The sequence below is a fragment of the Coturnix japonica genome, chromosome 9, assembly GCF_001577835.2.
Source record: "Coturnix japonica isolate 7356 chromosome 9, Coturnix japonica 2.1, whole genome shotgun sequence".
Lineage (NCBI taxonomy): Eukaryota > Metazoa > Chordata > Aves > Galliformes > Phasianidae > Coturnix > Coturnix japonica.
The window spans coordinates 3,552,667-3,569,515 of NC_029524.1; the positions used below are offsets into that span (position 1 = coordinate 3,552,667).

The window sequence follows — 16,849 nt, forward strand, 5'->3', positions numbered from 1 at the left end:
ACTGAACTGCTTTGCACAGGTAATACTCAACTTATTTATCTGTTATCAATATAACACCGAAGAAGTAATACAAACATCAAATGCAAGTCTATTCTGAAGGGCTGACCAAAAAGCAGAAGTAACCCGTTTCAGACTAGCATCATATTAAGAAACACAACCATTTTGCTTTTGAAATCACAGCCTGATGTGGCTGCAGAATCCCACTGGGACAGCACTTGGGCTGCAAGAAGTGCAGAGCACTTGGGCACGGGTACATGCACAGCACCTGAAATCAATACAACACAACCATGAGATGTCCGAGGGGAACAGCAAAAGAAAAGAGACACAAAGAGTGTAAAATAGCCTGACCCTTAAGGGCATCTCCCCAGCCCTGCTCTGGCTCAGGGCACGAGATCTGAGAAAGGCCAGTTATCCTTACAGCAATCAGAGCGACAGCAGCGCTGTCATCTGCTCTCTTCCTGTAGAGCCTTATAGGGCACTGCTGACAACACTTGTCATGCACAGAGAGCTGCATCCGGGACAGGCAGGTCCAGCACAGAGGAAAAGAACAGAGTAGATGCCTCACAAACTTAAACCTCCGAGGCAGATATCAAGTGGAAATAAATAAATAAATAAATAAAACACAATAAAAGAACTCATTTGTGCTCATTCCAAGAAGAGACTGGTTTGAGGAGGGAGACTGAGAGCCATGTTTCACTCCTGGTTTGCGATACAAAAATCCCGGTGGAAATGTTCAGAGACATTCCCAGCACACTGATAAACCTGTTATCTTGTCTCCAGCCTTCCCAGCACCACCATTCCTGAGCAGAACACCTTCCTGGAGCCTCGATGCTTCTTTATTCCAGACAAAGGAGCAAACAGACCTTCCAAGAAAACACATACACGCATTGTGCAGCTCTTCAATGCACTTTGGATGGTTGCTCTTTGCAGCAGATATTCCATTTTCTCGGGCCAAACAGATTTTTTGAATACAACAGCAGAATGCAATGTCTGCACGGGTATTTTTCTAACACTCCTCTCTTTTTTAAACCCCCCCCTCTCTACATCCCCCTCCCCCCCTCGAGGCTCCTGTTGAGCAATAGATTTCCTGTGATTAGCTCACAGAGTACTGATTATAGCTCACTTCCTCCCAGGGATTAGCTGAAAGCAGCTCTCTGACAAGTGTGCATTCAGACGGTGCTACCTTAGCCGCAGCTCGCTTCCTGCCCCAGCTCTCAGCAGCTCACCCATCCCAGATGATTTCAGCGCTGCAGAAAAATCCACGCAACCAGCAAATCTCAGACCATCTTTCTCACTCACTTGGCAAACGCAGCCTCAGATCTTCTGCCTGCCAAAAGAGGACTTGTGCAAAAGCAAGACCACGAGCGGCCCTGATAGCGGCCAGTGAGAGCCAGCAGGGTGATGGCTTCCACCTACGCTCCATGCAGATGTGCTAATGGCCTCTGCCAGCCTCCATGGGACCTGTCGAAACATCTCCTTCCACCTTCAGAGGCCTCAGATAAAATAAGCATTTGGTCTATGCCAAACCACACACCCGCGAAAGCTAACAGTTATTTTTATTTAACTTTCCTTTATGGGGAGGGAAGAGGAAACTAGGCTAAACTGAAATATTCCAGCCAAGCACTAAATTACAAGCATAAGCAAGATACCCTTTTCAGATGATGCAATTGAGAGCTGCTAATATACATTAGCATATATACATATATATATTATCTGAGCACATCCAACCTGAACTCTTCATTAAGATTCATCAAGGACATACTATATGATATGCTGCCTGGCACTGAAGGTGCTAATACATCACCAGTCATTTCTGCAATATCAACTGCCACGTGCAGCAGTTTGCTGCTTTAGCTGCCAAAGAGGCAACCATGAATGTTATGCACAGCCTTTTCCTGCTGACTTCCCTTACAGCTGCACGCAACAGAGGCAATGCATCACATTGCCACTCCAGCAACAACACAGGAGAACCTCAGCCTCCTGCAGATCAGATGGGATGACGCCCACACTGCAACATAACCAGCTCAATTCTTTCCATTTTATCGTTTTCTGACTCCTTGATTCCCTTTTGATTGTTGCTGACTCACCCAAACACGGAAGGGGAAACATAGCCCAGAGAGAAATGGCTGCCATATAACTGCTAAGTGAAGGGGATAGTTTGAAAGGGTCACTAAGGGTCTAGAGAACATCCTTCTAAGCCAAAGAATGCTACAACCCAGAGCAATTCAACTAGTTATCCCACATGGAGCTCTGCAGATGCACAAAGCCCTGCTCTGAAGTTTCACTTTATGAACTGGGAGGATGGAGATCGTTTCAGAACTATCAGCTCTGGTCTGTGACTGAAACAGATATCAGGGAGGAAAAAATCAGAGAGGCACAGAACGGAGACAGGATGTGCAGGAGTCCCACTGAGGGTCCATCAGCACACAGAACATTGCAGCCAATGAACAATACTTCACTTTGCTGCATGCTGCAGCCATCTGTAAGCCTTGTGATCCATCTCTGTAAGCCACAACCAGCAGCTGACTCCCACCTGAATTCTCACTTCCTCCTCACAGCAGAAACGCGGCATTACTGAACCACAGCAGCGTATTTTGTCATAAATCAATCAGAAACTGCTTCTCTTACTTCTTCGTCTCCAGCACTGTGACAGCAGCACCTGACAGGCCCCAAAGGCAGCCGACGAGTTGCTTCTTGCTTCCACTTCCCCAAGCATGGCAGGAAGACACCCAAGCTGAGGCCACAACATCATCGCTGTGAGCTGATGACAGCAGAGAACAGGAACATGATGGATCTGCAGGTGCCCATTTCCACCTTAGCACAGAAAGCCCTGCAGGCGTGCAGAGCAAGAGCCCAAAGGGAGGGTTTCCAGCACCCTGCTGCAGGCCCAGCTGCCGCCCACCCGCTGAGCTTAGGCCATGATACTCCGTTTCATGCAGCCCACAGCCAGGGTTTGGCTTCAAGGAACCATTGTGCAAGGCTGCATAATGACAGAGCGGGCTGAAAGGTGTTTGAAAAGCCTATTCAGTGCTCAACAAGGAAATTCCTCACCCCTGATCTACCGAGGTGAAAACCTGAGTCAACCGAAGAAAGACAGCCTGCAGCAAGCACAGTGCATGCAAATCTCTGCTTGTGCTTACTCATATTTCTTTACCTTGAAGGCTCTGTGGAGCCTTTATTTTCACGAGCTGAGATTTTCTGAAGATCAAAGGAGAATGGGGAAAAAGGCAAGGAGGGAAAGTTGACATGGAGTGAAAAATGAAGTCTGTATCTCATCCCTGAGATCCTCTCTTAATTAAACCTGGCATTAGAAGCAGGGAGCACATTCCAGAGCAAAAGTTATTTGAATAAAGGGTTTGTTACCTGAGCAAGGCATTTATACAGCTCAGCTTGTGTTCGGATTTCTAACAGCATGCAAAGCTGCTGGAACCTGGGCTGATACCTCCCAGCAGAGTCAGGACAGAGATCAGCAGCAAAATGGGCTCTAACCCCCAATATAGTGAGCATGCAGGTTGTGCCACTATGGCAAAGCAAAGAAGCATCCAGCCATTAGGGATCCATCACTCTCCCACCGTGCTGGTGGAGCTGTCAAATGGCAGCTAAAGGGAAAAGAACAAAAGAGGGAAAAGACAAAGGGGGAAAAAAAGAGAGAGAGAAATAGCATCTTGCACACACAAAGAATCGAGCTTTTGTTTCTGTCTAGCAGCTGGACAAGGCTCACTTTAACCATAGCTACAGCCAGCAGATAATGGGAACTTCAGTTCAGTTCAGCAGCCCCATGGCCAAGCCCTCAGCTCTTCCTGCAGTGCTATAAAGCATTGCTGGCCTGGCACAGAATGCCCCACAGGACATCCTGCCCCTCTTCCCAAGTGCCATTCCCCAGCACAGTGCACACCAGGGGACACCCAGGCAGTTACAGCTGCATGGAGCCGCCCACTATCTTTCTTCATACCAACACAGATCACACATTCGCCCAACAGCATCAACTACAAAGACATCAAATGCAATGTCTGTAAATACAAAAAGCACCTGAGCACAGATTCAAATCACAAAACAGAGATGCGTTGGGTGGACACGGCCCATTTTCTGAGCATCCCCTACAGCACAGATGGATGACAACAGCCAAACTCGTACTGAAGAAGCACTCCCTGAAGCATCCTGCCTCTGTGCCAGGGAAGGTCACTTACCATGAGGTGGGAAAGCTGGCTGTCATGTGCATTAGATGGGTGAGGCAATGACTTGTCCATGCAGCTTCTAGACTTCACTGGTGCCAGAACACCCCCATCAAGGGTCTATCAGCAGAGCCATGGCTGAGCCTGTGGCCATCAGCAGCTTGCTAAGGTTTCCGTGCCTCAGCTCCAGGCAGGGCTGCCCAAAGCAGCAGAGCTGCACCATGCCCACCTCAGTGAGCTGCTTTGGTAACAGGAAGGTAGACAGCGTGTTTCTGGCTGTGGGCACTCACAGGAAACAACAGCAGATGAGTTTCCCTGCTAACAGCTAGCAATACTCTGTGATGCAGATCTTAAGTTAGGAGCGAGGCTGTGAATTTAGCAAAAAAAAAATCCCCATGAAAGCAAAACAGGAAGGGTTGCCCCAGGCTTTTTCTATTACAGCAGCTCCACACTGCAGGATGGCATCAGCAAAGTCATCCCCAGTCTGGCTTCTACTACTTTATTACTACTACACGTGCTTCTGATAATAAAATGCAAGTATGTATGCATGCAAATAAACGTACAAGGACTTCAGCAGCAATTGCCCGGAGCACCGGCCCATTACCTCTCACCATCTACAGCTGTTTGCATAGGACAGAGCAGCACTGGCACCACAAAAACAGATCCAGTTGCTCCAGAATGAAACATCTTTTAAAAGCAAAAGTACAAAATGAAGAACACAGATACCAAGCAAGCAGATAAAAGTCCCATGGAAGAGACAACAAAACAGGATAACCGACATGCTGTGAAGCAGGAGAGTTTCCAAGGGAAGCAGCCAAGTTAAAATAATATTTAAACAGTTGACAAAATAGAACAGTGAACTTAGGAAGCTGCAAAAGACTTCAAAAAAATTACTCATATCGCTGGGCAGATCACAACAGAATTCAGTGTTTAACACAGAAGCAGCATGTCAGAAACAGGGGTAAAGTAGTGTTAAAAAAGGAAACAAATCAAGAAGAGAGGGCATAAACAACATGTGTGAGGTACCCGCTGCTGGTGACAGGTCACATTGGGCACCTAGGCATCAAGCTGCCTAACAACTTACCTAAGGCATTAAGCAACTGTAAACGTCATCCCATCCATTCCAAGTGCTCTCTATGGGTACAAAGGTTGCAGGTGGCAGCTGAGCTCTAAGGCTCAAACTCATCAGGGTTGGGAGATTCTTGCTTTTTTATTCTGAACAAGAGAGAGGAGCAAATCTACACCAAAAAATGTTTTATAACAACTCCTCATGCGTTAAAGAATGAAAGGATCCCTATTCCTCTCTTGGAAGCAGTCCATTTGAAAAGAGGCTTGAAAAGAACACAGTCAAAGGCAGGTGAACAATGGGAACCACTGTTAGGCTAAATGGAATGAAATTAAAATATATAACAGGACTTGGATACGTTTAAAATTAAAGTAGTGTTACCAGCTCTATCATTACATACCTGCTCAGTAAAGAAGGAGTTACATTCTTATGAGTAGAACAATGAGGTTTTGCTGCCATGTTTGCAGATTAAGGCTTCCCAATGTTCAGTTTTTAGTCTTTTTGAAAAGCTGTGGGATTAATGCATGAAAAGGAGAATGTTCTCTACTCTTATTCTGCCTCCTCATCTTGACTCCAGCAGCAGTTGTGCAGTTATAAAGCAGCTGGAGATGTCTGTGATGAGAGGAGTGAGCTCAGCCCTGAGATCATCAACTTCTGCTGTTACACAAAATGCATTCACCACCTTTCCATACACACAGCCCATCCCAACTGAAGAAATTAAAGACATTTGCTCCTCTAGGAAGGTGCTATCCCACCTATGTAGAGGCCACTGCAAGGGAAACAGCACAACAATCTATCAAAAACCAGAAGGACATCTCTTGTGCTGTGCTGTCAGTGCAAGGTCTGGAAACTTGTGGTACAGCATCACCTCAGTCCTCAGCATGAATGGAGCCCTATGTCACAGAGAATGGAGGGAGCATCAGGGAAGCATCTCTACAGGGGATCAAAGTAAATTCATAAAGAGAAAAATCCCCAAAGTAAATGATTTTTACTTCTCACCACACTTCGTGTTTGTTGCTGTCTTTGTGTCCTCCCCTTACAGATACCAAAGCATTATTACACTGGCTGCTCCAAGCTCCAATAACATTGCTGTGGAAGTGCTATCGTACAGCTTTACCAGATGTCTTAACTACTTCCACATGAGCAGCACTCACCCAAGTTCCACCAAACAACAGGACTTTTCCTTGTGCTGCAAAAAGAACACAGTGCTTTCCAGCATGTGTACAGCACGCCAAGGAGAATGAGAGCTGCTCTTCACAAATGTCTATTACAGTGGAATGATTATTAAACAAGAAAATGAAAGACACCCCAACTGCATGGCATGTGAAGAAAGCAAACTGCACCAAGCTGGTTGGAATGTCGGCCTTCCATTTCCACCAGCTACCTGCACAAACTGTCCTGGATCTAAAAATCTCAGCTCTGATCGTCTTAATAAGGGAGAAAACAAAACAGAGCACTACTAAACTACTTACATCAAACCCCGGACTCCTGAGCCTATGGAATGACTTCTGCTCCTCAGTGCTCAGCCTGCATCAGTGTCAAAGAGCCTCAGCATGTTGGCACTGGATTAACTGCTCTTGTTGTGAAGTATCTTTGAAAATCCCACGCTTAACTTGCACTCTTGAATGGGAAAAAAGCAAGGGGATGAGCAGAAGGATTTTACTCAGTGTATTTCATGCTTGGTGGTAATCTTCCAACTCTAAAAACCAAGGTCAGGTGGCTGATGTGACACCCCCAGAAGCTCAGAACCACCCGTAAAAGCAGCTGAAAGGATCCAAAAGCTCAACACGCACCTTTTTAACCCTTATGAACGGGGCTGTTTGTGTCAGATCAAGGAGCAACATTTCCAAGCTACGTCTAATATCAGCAATTCCTTTTTCAGAGATCTAGTTCCCTGATGCAATGAGGGAAGTGACAGAGCAGCCTGCAGGAGGGGGGAGGAACAGTTCTTCTGGGGCAAGCAGAAAGCAAGGCCCTCTCCTTCCTCCTTCCAACCCAAACAGCTGCTTCCCATACTGACCTAGGTATGAAATCACCATTACATTTGCACATTCCTCACCTAAATCAGTCACAGCATGTGAACAGTCTAGTAAAAATCCCAAACACCAGAATAATACATCAGTATTTCATCAACTGCAATCAGCGTTAGCCCAAAAGCAACAAACAGTGCAAAAGCCATCCTGAATCATTTCGGAAGTCAGGTTTGGAATAAGGCTAAACTCAGATGCAAAGGTTACAAGGCTGCCCGGTCTGACAGCTAACCCTACTGCTATGTTCTCTATTCCAAAACCACGTGAGCTGCTGAACTAAAAGAACAAACAAACCTCTTCTGTGCCACTGTGACTGAGCTAAGCAGCATCTCTGCACACTCACAGCATGGCGGTACCGTAGTGGGAAAGCTGCCTTGTTTGTGTGTGAATCAGCTTAAAAGCTTACAGACACATAGTTGGGATTTCTTACAGACGACTGACTGATTGTGCTCGCTCTTCTCCTCCTCCAGCATCCTCAGTGAGAAGTGGAGGCTGCAGGCTGGTCTTGCAGCCACTGGGCAGCTCCAGGCCATCAGTACAGGTAGATGTTCGCCAATACTGCTAAAATTCCAGAATGAATTCATTAATTGGTTTTCTTGTGTTTTCTTTTAAACGAGCAGATAACAGATAGAAGACTTTCAGCTCAGTCCCTTCCAGCAAACCACTGCCTGGCCAACTTTGGTCTGACTTCAGCATAAGTGAGATCCAAACTCTCAGACGAGAGGATGGCATTTTGCAGGAGATGGGCTTAGAGGAAAGATACTCTCGTTCCCATTCATCCAGGCTCTTTCCCTATCCGAAACCTCTCCAGGAAGCAGGAGCTTCAACAGTAAAGTCACTTAGAAAGCATCTGCCAGAAACAGTCTTTTCTCTCTCTTGTTTGGAAGATAACCCTGTTGATAAAAGCACTTCTGCAAAGACTGTAAATGAACAGTGAGCATAAGTTAAGAGTAGAAAGCATCACATTTATTTCCAAAACAAAACTCACAGGACCGGGCAAAGCTTTGACTTTACTCATGAAAGAAGCTCTGGAAAGTCTTTGTATGCTGACAGTTGTAAACTCCTGGGAGCACACGATGAGTCAAACAAATACCTGGCACCAGCACCAAAACAAGCAGCAAGGAAAAAAGGTAGAAGCTGAATTGGAAAGACTTGCCAGTGTATCCCCAGCTCTTAATCCACCTGCCTGCTGTCCTGCTGCTGGTTCACACACGCTGCTTTGGACCAGCTTGCCATGAAGACAGGGCTACCAGTTCCCATACTGGCCAGCTACAGCAGATGAGCCCTAATGATTGTGGACTGAACAATAACTGGGCTTTCTGATATCTGAGCTTCCAGAAACCTGCCAAGGGAACACATCACCTTCACCCAATCCCACAGGTGCAGGAGACATGCCCTCCTTCAGAGCTTAACATCGACTGATGCTTGTGAATAAACTTAAACACAACTGCTCTATTTACCATCCTCAGTCACTACACCAACACTGATGCTGCCCTTACATCTTATAGGAAACAGTGACCTTATCTATTACATAAAGCTCTCCATGCTCACTAGGAGTAACACTACACACCCCTGGTAAGGTGTGTTCATCAAAAAACACGTTCTAAGCAGCAGTTGTCCACTAGTCAATCGGAATGCAAGAAATAAAGCACCTGATTTCCCATGAGACCACAGCATGAATTGACATGAAACCACGCTTCCTCGCAGGAAAAGCTGTTTCCCCCCAGGCTGACCTTGCTGGGATGCAGAATCAATCCAGCCCTGGGCCAGGAGCTGCATGAAGAGGACTTCATCCTTTCTGAGACCCAGCCTGGTGTGCAGGTGCTCAGCTGATCATATAAAACATCACCTGTAGAAGCTCTCCATCACTACCTTCTACCCCCAAAACCTCGCTAAGTCAACTCACCTTTAGAGCTTCCCTCCTATATCCCACATGCCGGCCCCCAGAGCCTTAATGCTGCTCACGTTTACCACCAGGCCCAGCCAGTTCAAGCAGCATCTCCCCGAGTACCCTGTTTTCAAAGCAAAGTAACTTTTGCTCTGTTGTGGCTACACAGGCACGTCAGTAAGGGGAGCTGCTGCAGGAAACGCTGGCACAGAAGTCTCACGGAGCTCTTAGCGCCTCAGAAACCTCCTAATGCAGAAAACAGATTAAAGGTGAAACGTACAAGACTGATACAGGAACGCTAAAGCAGGAGGAGTCTTGGTAATAAAACACTTTGACCTTCTTCCCGATCCCTGCAGCTCTCCTATCAGCGCAAAGACAGAACAGAAGCATGGATACCCTTACCACTTCTCCTAGGATCAGTCAGAAACCAAACGGGCTTGAAGATTTTTCTCTTTTAAACCTAACTGAAAGGCTCCAATGAAATAAGCACAATGGTGGTTTTAAAGGGCCACATTTTAAAAGATGCCCAAGATGAGACCCGCCATACATGGTCAAAGCATTCCCCCACACACTGCAGCACCAGCCCAGAGGACACAGCAGCAGGTGTCAGTGCAGCAAACCCCCCATGGGCTGAGCACTGGGTCAGCACTGAGCCCAACCCGGAGCAGCATGAGCCTCCTGCCCCCACCTCACTGTGCTACCAACAGTTCAAAGCCCTCAGCCTGAAGCTGACGGACGTTTCTTTCCTTGTCCATTTCGTAGCCCAACGTTTTTAATCGCCACACTTCCACACACACAGAGGATGTTAACCCAGCACTTCTTAGGTCCGGGCTTCACGCACAGCAGCACCGAGCTCCACATCAAAGCTCTTTCTTCCTCTAAAACGTTTCTCGCTGAGTTTTTTCCTCAGGTGTGTCGATGTGAGCGCTTGAAAGCTCACAAAGGCTTCACGTTTTTAGCTCCTGTGTTCTCTTTCAGTTTCCCAGCCCGTCACAGCAGCCCACACGCGGAGCCCTCACCCCGCAGCGCTGGGCCACCTCCATCCGCAGCAGAAAGGAAGCGCACATCGGATCGCTTCCCGTTTTCGATGGCCGCCCGGGCTAAGGGCTCACGGCACGATCTCACGGCACGATCTCATCGCATCCCGCCGCCTTCCCGCACCACCCCGGGCCGACTCTCGGTGTCTCGGCCGCCCGCCGTTCCCCCTCACGGCCCCGAGGCTGCTCGGCCCGTCCCGCCCGTCCCCGTTCCCCCCGTCCCTCCCCACAGCTCCGTACCCTCGGGGCCGCCCCGCCAGGCGCCGCCCGGCCGCCGCCCCGCCGCAGGCCCGGCCGGGAGGGCCCACAAAGGGCGGCAGGTGGGAGCGGGCCGCGACCGCGCACTCACCGGGGCTGGGGCGGCGCCGGCCGCCTCCGGGACGGGCCGAACGGGGCAGCTGGGGCGCGGCCGCCACACGGCGCCTCTGCAATGGCGGCGGCGGCACCCACCGAGACGGCGGCGGCAGGAGCCGGAGGGGGAAGCGGAACCGCCGCGCGTGGCCACAGCCCGGGAGGGCGGGGCGCCGCCACCGGGACTACGGGTCCCGGCAGCACCCGGCAGAGCGGGGAACCACGGGAAGCGCTGCCACGGGCGGGAAAGAGGCCTCGGAACGGCGGACACAGTGGGAGCAACGCCGTCACACCATGGGGTTAAAGAGCCCCCTTCCACCACACAGATGGCGCCGCTGAGGTAGTGGATGAAGCAGCCAGCAGCATTCAGCACAGCCGGGGGAAAACAAGAGCCCTCTGTCAGAGCAGTTGCCAACCTGTGGTGGGCACAGTCACAAGACGAGCTCTATTGAATGCCAGAAGCAAAGGATGCCCAGGGGATCATGAAGCTACAGCTGGACAGCCATGAAAGGCTCATTCTGCTGGGGAACAGTCCTGGCTGCGTAGGAAGGAAGATGGACTTTGAAAACCAGCCGCTTTTAACTAACTGAGCTTATAAGGAAGGGCATTTTGTCCATCAGCAGCCCCTGAGCTGCTGTAAGGTCACAGTGCCACCTACTGACGACTGGAAACAGCGACTGTTCATCTCGAGCAACTCAGTTTTTCCATTAAGTAATTTCCTCTCCATATTTCCTTGTATTTATCAACCGCTCTGAGGGCTGAATTCGAGCCTTATAAATATTTGCTTCTAGTTTGTATCTTTTCACCAGCTTTCATCTTCCAAGGGTTATTTGAGCTTCAGATATAGGGTGAAATTCCCTTCAGATTTTCTAAGCTCTCAAATCCTTCGGTTCAAAGCAAGAGAAACTAATCCCCCCCCCCACTTACTACAGGGCTGTACCCATTGGTTTTTAAGCCTTCTACTGTGACAAGTAAGCAAAGAATGTCTCTTCCCAAATCCACACATAACCCATCTGGGCAGCATAAACGAGATTGAAGGATGTTTTTCATACCATTAACACCCACTTGTCAAGTCTGTTCATTTAAATTCAAGAAATACAAACACCTCTGTGAGGAAAAGCACCAGCCAAAGCCCAAAGCTAGACCAGGCTGAGGTTTAGGGTAAGGAATAGGAGTCACATTCTGCTCCTGACTGCTGCTGCCTTTGTACTACAGTCCATGAGGGCACCCTCATGCATTGCCAAGATGTGAATAACAGTAACATCTGGAGCTCAGTCATTTTGCACGTCTTTATTCCAAGCAGGTCACCAGAGAGAAGTCTCCATATCTGCAAACAGCAGTGAGAATCAAGCTGGAACAGAGCACGGTGGCAAGAAGAGTCACGACACACACTAAGACACTGTGTTGTGTGAGCCCCACCGGGACACGCAGAATCAGTTCTTCACTCTCCTACAAGGAAAAGTAAATTGGTTATACACACTTAACCAGCTTTTGTTGGTTTTTTAGCTGCAATTCAGGGGATGGGTAACTAGGCTGCTATTTAACTTGCCCTTTGCTAAGGCTTGATCTTGAATCCCAAAAGAAAGCTGAGATGGGACACAGCCTTTCAATTTACTGCCCTTGCAGAGAGCCAGCTACACTGCAGAGGCCTTTCTTTATTCAAGTCGTGCCAATTACAGCACTGTCGATTCTAGGATTCCAACTCAACTGCCTCTATAAGAAGTCACACAATGAGGCTTTTATCAGGTAGGTCTGTGATCTGGAAGCTGCTTATCTCAGAAAAAGGCAATGTTTGTTAAGCAAGAAGCCAGAACTTCCTTCTGAAATAGGAACTCACGGGTTGGTGTGTTGCTCCGTACCACTGACAGAGTCGGTCCTTATTCCCTGGACAGGGAGCTTCCACGTCAGCAGGCTGCCAGCAATCTGGAGACAGATGCTCTATGGAAGACAGGTACAGTAGATAACTAAGGATGAATCTCACCCATGGGCTGTCTTCAATGGGACAAAGAATCCATGGTTGACCTGCAGATCTTTAACTATGAGCTTACAACTTCTAGATTCCCCAAAACCACAGGAGTCCCTCTTCCATGTCTTCCTATTGACCTCCCGCTGTCGCACACAAGAATTTCCCTCCGATACCCTAAGTGCTTTGATATCAATAATAAACGTTTCCTATTCACCAGTATTAAATACGGCAGAAGAAAAAAAGAAGAATGAAAAGATTCCATGCTCCCTTCCTCTAACCAAGTAGGTTTATCCCAGAAAATCATTGCTCAAATAACACCCAAATGAAGATTAAGAAGCTGAAACTCACAAGCACATTTGACTTGGGGGCTAGCAAGAATGATTTCATTAAAGCAAATATAATCTGGGGGGAAAATGGAGGATATAATAGTTCACATACGATACTCATTGTCAGTGGATACCAGGTTCTTGTTTCAGAAGATCTGAGAGCTACAACCATCAGGAAACACACTTTCTCCCTTTTCTACCCCATTCAAATGCAAGAAGGAAGGCTTGGAAACCACTTGGAACACTTTGATTAAACATCTGACCAAGTACCTGACAGTGAATAATGTTAAACGCACCCTGTGTGGCTTCAGCTGTCATGGAAAATACTGTGAGAACACAGGGTCCCAGTAGCTGACCTTTAACAAACCAGCAGCTCACCGTCACAGCAGCAGACCAGTATTTCTGGACTCTTCAGAGCAACCAATGCATCCTCACTGTTTCCTGCTGGCCGGTGGTACCGCCCATGCACAGGCAATGCTGCTCTGAAACAGCGCCCACAGCGAGGGTCGGGCTGGAGGTACAGCACAACAGTAAGGGCTGGAGCTGAGTATTCAGGAGCCTCCACATCAACGACGTCAGGAATTAGCACAGCCTGCAAGGGAATAAAGGAACAGATAGGGCTGCTACTGGAATCAACACAGAAGGAGGATACAGGAGGCCACAGTCTGCTGCTGTAATCTACTGCAGCATCAGAAGGGACAACTGCAACCCCTGCACCGACACAATGCCCTTCAGAGTACCAGATTAAGTCTAGTGTTGGAGTTTTTTCTGCATGTATGGGGAGGGTTTCATGTGAGCTCACTTTAGATCTCCACAGCAGACATCTGTAAAAGCTCAGACACATAAACCCCTCTAATGAGTGAAGATGTCACAGAATCACAGAATGACCCAGGTTGGAAGGGACCTCAAGGATCATGTAGTTCTATCCCCCCTGCCTGGCAGGGCCACCAAACACACACCTTTACTAGATCAGGTTGCCCAGGAGACCCCATAGATCCCCACAGAGATCCCATAGATCAGGTTGCCCAGGGCCCCGTCCAACCTGGTCTTGAACACCTCCAAGGACGGGGCATCCACAACCTCCCTGGGCAGCCTGTTCCAGGGCCTAACCACTCTCCTGTCAAGTATTTGCTGTCACCCAAGACATCAATATGCCTGTGTATAGTTCGAGGGTTGTTCCCTACCGCATGCACACAACCTACAGAGACACAACGTCTCTGAGCAACACCGCTGGCTAAATGCAGGCTCAGCCTTTATGTGAGAAGCCCCCCATGGCTGAGCTCCTGCCTCCTTACCTTGGTTACGTTGTGCTGCTGCAGTGACGCCAGCTCATCGGGATCCACGTAGACTCCTGCTGGCAGCTGAGTCCTAGCAGCCACCGTGCATCCTTCTGTCCATTGCCCCGTGCTGCCCAGCTCCGCCTTCACCAGCAGCTCCCTTAAAGCAAACCATGGGGGCACAATGCTGACACCTGCGTGTTGAGAGACAGCAGAAAAACCTCCAAGTGTCAAACTGTCAAATGCTCAGAGATGGGTGTAGCACATCCCAAGAGTGAAGCTCGGCTTTACCAGCTGCTCTGTGCTGCTGACAACCCCAGAAAGCACAGTGCGACTGCAGCCCACACAGAACAAGCAATAGATCCTAAATATGTGAGAAAAGAATCACAGACACACGCACTGCATGTGAAAAGAATCACAGAATGTCAGGGATTGGAAGGGACCTTGAAAGATCATCTAGTCCAATCCTCCTGCCAGAGCAGGAACACCTATATCAGGTCACATTAAGTTTCCCAGGAGACAGGCAGAACAGTGAAGGTACCTATAACTGATATGATCCTGCTGTGGTACGCTATTACAACAGTATACTCACTATAAAAAACTACTTTTGATCCATCACTCAGCTTGAAAGAAATAATTAAGAAACAAATAGAAATTATCTACATCTGTGTTGAGGATTGTTGTCTACAGTACATTTTCCAACTACTCACATATCTGAACCTCAGAAATAAGGGGCTTCCAGAACTAATTTTGTCCAAGACAACTTAATAATAATTGTAAAAAGGTTCTATGCTTCTTTAATGTCTTTGAAAGATATGAAAACAGATCCTTATGATGCTCATTTATTTCCTAAACCAACCTATATTCCAATTTTAGCTAAAACATTGAGAATCAACATCACCAGAAAATGCCTATACATTTGGAACCATGCCACTTTGTTCCAATACAGTTCATTACGACAACTGATACATTCAGTAAGATCCTGTTTAAGCATACTGACTTTAAATTTGAGTTCTCATGGATATCTACCTTTCTTACAGCTACTAAATCCAGAATTGTCAGAGGGAAACTTTCAACAGAGTGGAAAGCAGTGAAACGCAGTTTAAGATGTCTATGAAACGATGGCTCCCAGGCTGGATGTGGCTCTGTGCAGCCCGGTCTGGTGGTGGTGACCCCGCACACAGCAGGGGTCGGAACTGATGATCACTGTGGTACTTTTCAACCCAGCCCGTTCTATGACTCCGTGTGAAGGCAAACCCGGCCTCACCTGTGCAATCCCTCCTTCAGCAGCTCCTGAGACACGGCGCTCCTCACGCAGGCGGCCTGAGCGTCTGAAACGGCACAGACCGAGTGAGCAGCGGCACCGGGAGCACAGCGCGGCTGCTGACGGCACGACGGCGTTATACTTACGGAAGGCACAGAGCAACGCGCTTAACGCCCACCGCCACCGCACGGCCGCCATCTTGGAACCCCCGCCTCACCTCACGGCCGGGGCTGCCCGCGGCGCTGCCCGATTCACTCGGATGGTTCGGGCGGCCATTTTGAGTCGCGTTCCTCAGGCACTTGGAGCGGGCAGCCCGAAGGAGGATGAGCCGCACGGCGCTGCAGTGCGGCGTCCGCTTCCAGCCGCCATCCGTCATCCTCATCTACAGGGACAACGACAAGACCCGGCGGCGCATCATCCCCGTCAGGAACTTCTCCCAGTCCTCAGGTGTGTTGGTTCTCCCCCGGTTCCTCTCCATCTCAACTCCATATCTCTACTTAAAGAGATCCGCCTGCCCCTTGTAACTCCTCACGGTGGTTTTGTGTTTAGATTGCGGCGTCGCTGCTGAGCAGCTGAAGAATAACCCTCGGCACAAAGCCTACCTGGAAGGAGTGTCGCTGTGTCAGCTAAAGAAGCTGCACGTTCTGCTGAGAGGCCACCTGAGGGGAGAGAGCCTGGCTGAGAGCCTGGGGAAGATTGAGCAGGAGCAGAACATTGACCCCGAGGAGGACATGAACAAACTGGACGATGAGGAGTTAGCCAAAAGGAAACGCATCATGGACGAGCTCTTCGAAAAGAACAGGAAGAAAAAGGACGACCCGGACTTTGTCTATGACATCGAGGTGGAGTTTCCCCAGGATGAGCAGCTGGAGTCCTGTGGATGGGATGGGGAGTCGTGTGAAGAAGTCTGATTGCAGACCGAGAGGAGCTGGATGGGCAGAAACAGATCCCATATTCCTAGGAGAGAACAGTGCCATCCTGCTCCCTCCACTGCAGCATCTCCTGTTGGTGTGGCTTGAAATTGGCCATGGAGAATCTGAGGCCTAAGATATTCCAGCAGTTTCAGGTTTATATGCAGTGTAAGGAGCTGAACTGAGAAAGCTGAAACGAGACAGCTGAACTTGGTGGCTGTTTTACTCATTTCCAACGTAGGAGTGCCCCAATTTAACTAATTTATCTTTCCTTTGTTTCCATCTGGCTGAAAACCTCACCATGTTTTCCTGTGATTTCTCTTCAGCTTTATCTGAAAATGAAATGTTAAGTATTTACATCTTGGAAGCAATAATACACTTTATTGGGTGCCTGTGGTGTTTATCACCACCTCGGTTGGAATGTGAAATATACGTTTGGATACATCAGTGTCTCATTGAGGATATCACTCTCACCTTCCCTCAGTAGAGGCCACGTTTGCCATTTCAGGTTGCACAGGTTAAATCCTTCATTAAAAAACCTGAGCATTTCAAAAACAAGTC

General features: G+C 48.4%; 3 protein-coding genes across 5 annotated transcripts in view; 1 reads left to right on the plus strand and 2 right to left on the minus strand.

The window, feature by feature from the left end:
- PAK2 (p21 (RAC1) activated kinase 2) overlaps positions 1-10,707 on the minus strand; it is a 34,402-nt gene extending 23,695 nt beyond the window's left edge. Inside the window, exon 1 of one of the 2 annotated variants that reach the window (XM_015871109.2) lies at positions 10,543-10,707. The gene's annotated coding sequence lies outside the window, so the exon portion shown is untranslated. Of the gene's footprint in view, positions 1-10,175; positions 10,308-10,542 lie in introns of those variants that run through there. The other variant, XM_015871111.2, reaches the window with a different exon arrangement.
- A 1,108-nt stretch (positions 10,708-11,815) lies between these two features.
- PIGX (phosphatidylinositol glycan anchor biosynthesis class X) lies at positions 11,816-15,653 on the minus strand. Of its 2 annotated transcripts, XM_015871121.2 has the most exons (6): positions 15,524-15,653; positions 15,381-15,444; positions 14,132-14,273; positions 13,215-13,428; positions 12,382-12,482; positions 11,816-11,993 (listed from the first exon to the last, which is right to left on the minus strand). In XM_015871121.2, exons 1-6 carry the CDS (start codon positions 15,573-15,575, stop codon positions 11,835-11,837), a joined length of 732 nt encoding a protein of 243 aa, XP_015726607.1. In that variant the 5' UTR covers positions 15,576-15,653; the 3' UTR covers positions 11,816-11,834. The 2 variants fall into 2 exon arrangements, with proteins under 2 accessions (XP_015726607.1, XP_015726608.1); XM_015871122.2 differs by lacking the exon at positions 15,381-15,444 and having other exon boundaries at positions 14,132-14,307; positions 15,524-15,589.
- Positions 15,654-15,676: 23 nt separating this feature from the next.
- CEP19 (centrosomal protein 19) lies at positions 15,677-16,843 on the plus strand. The gene is made up of 2 exons (XM_015871123.2): positions 15,677-15,824; positions 15,927-16,843. The coding sequence occupies exons 1-2, from the start codon at positions 15,701-15,703 to the stop codon at positions 16,286-16,288; spliced, it is 486 nt and encodes a 161-aa protein (XP_015726609.1). The 5' UTR covers positions 15,677-15,700; the 3' UTR covers positions 16,289-16,843.
- Positions 16,844-16,849: the final 6 nt, after the last annotated feature.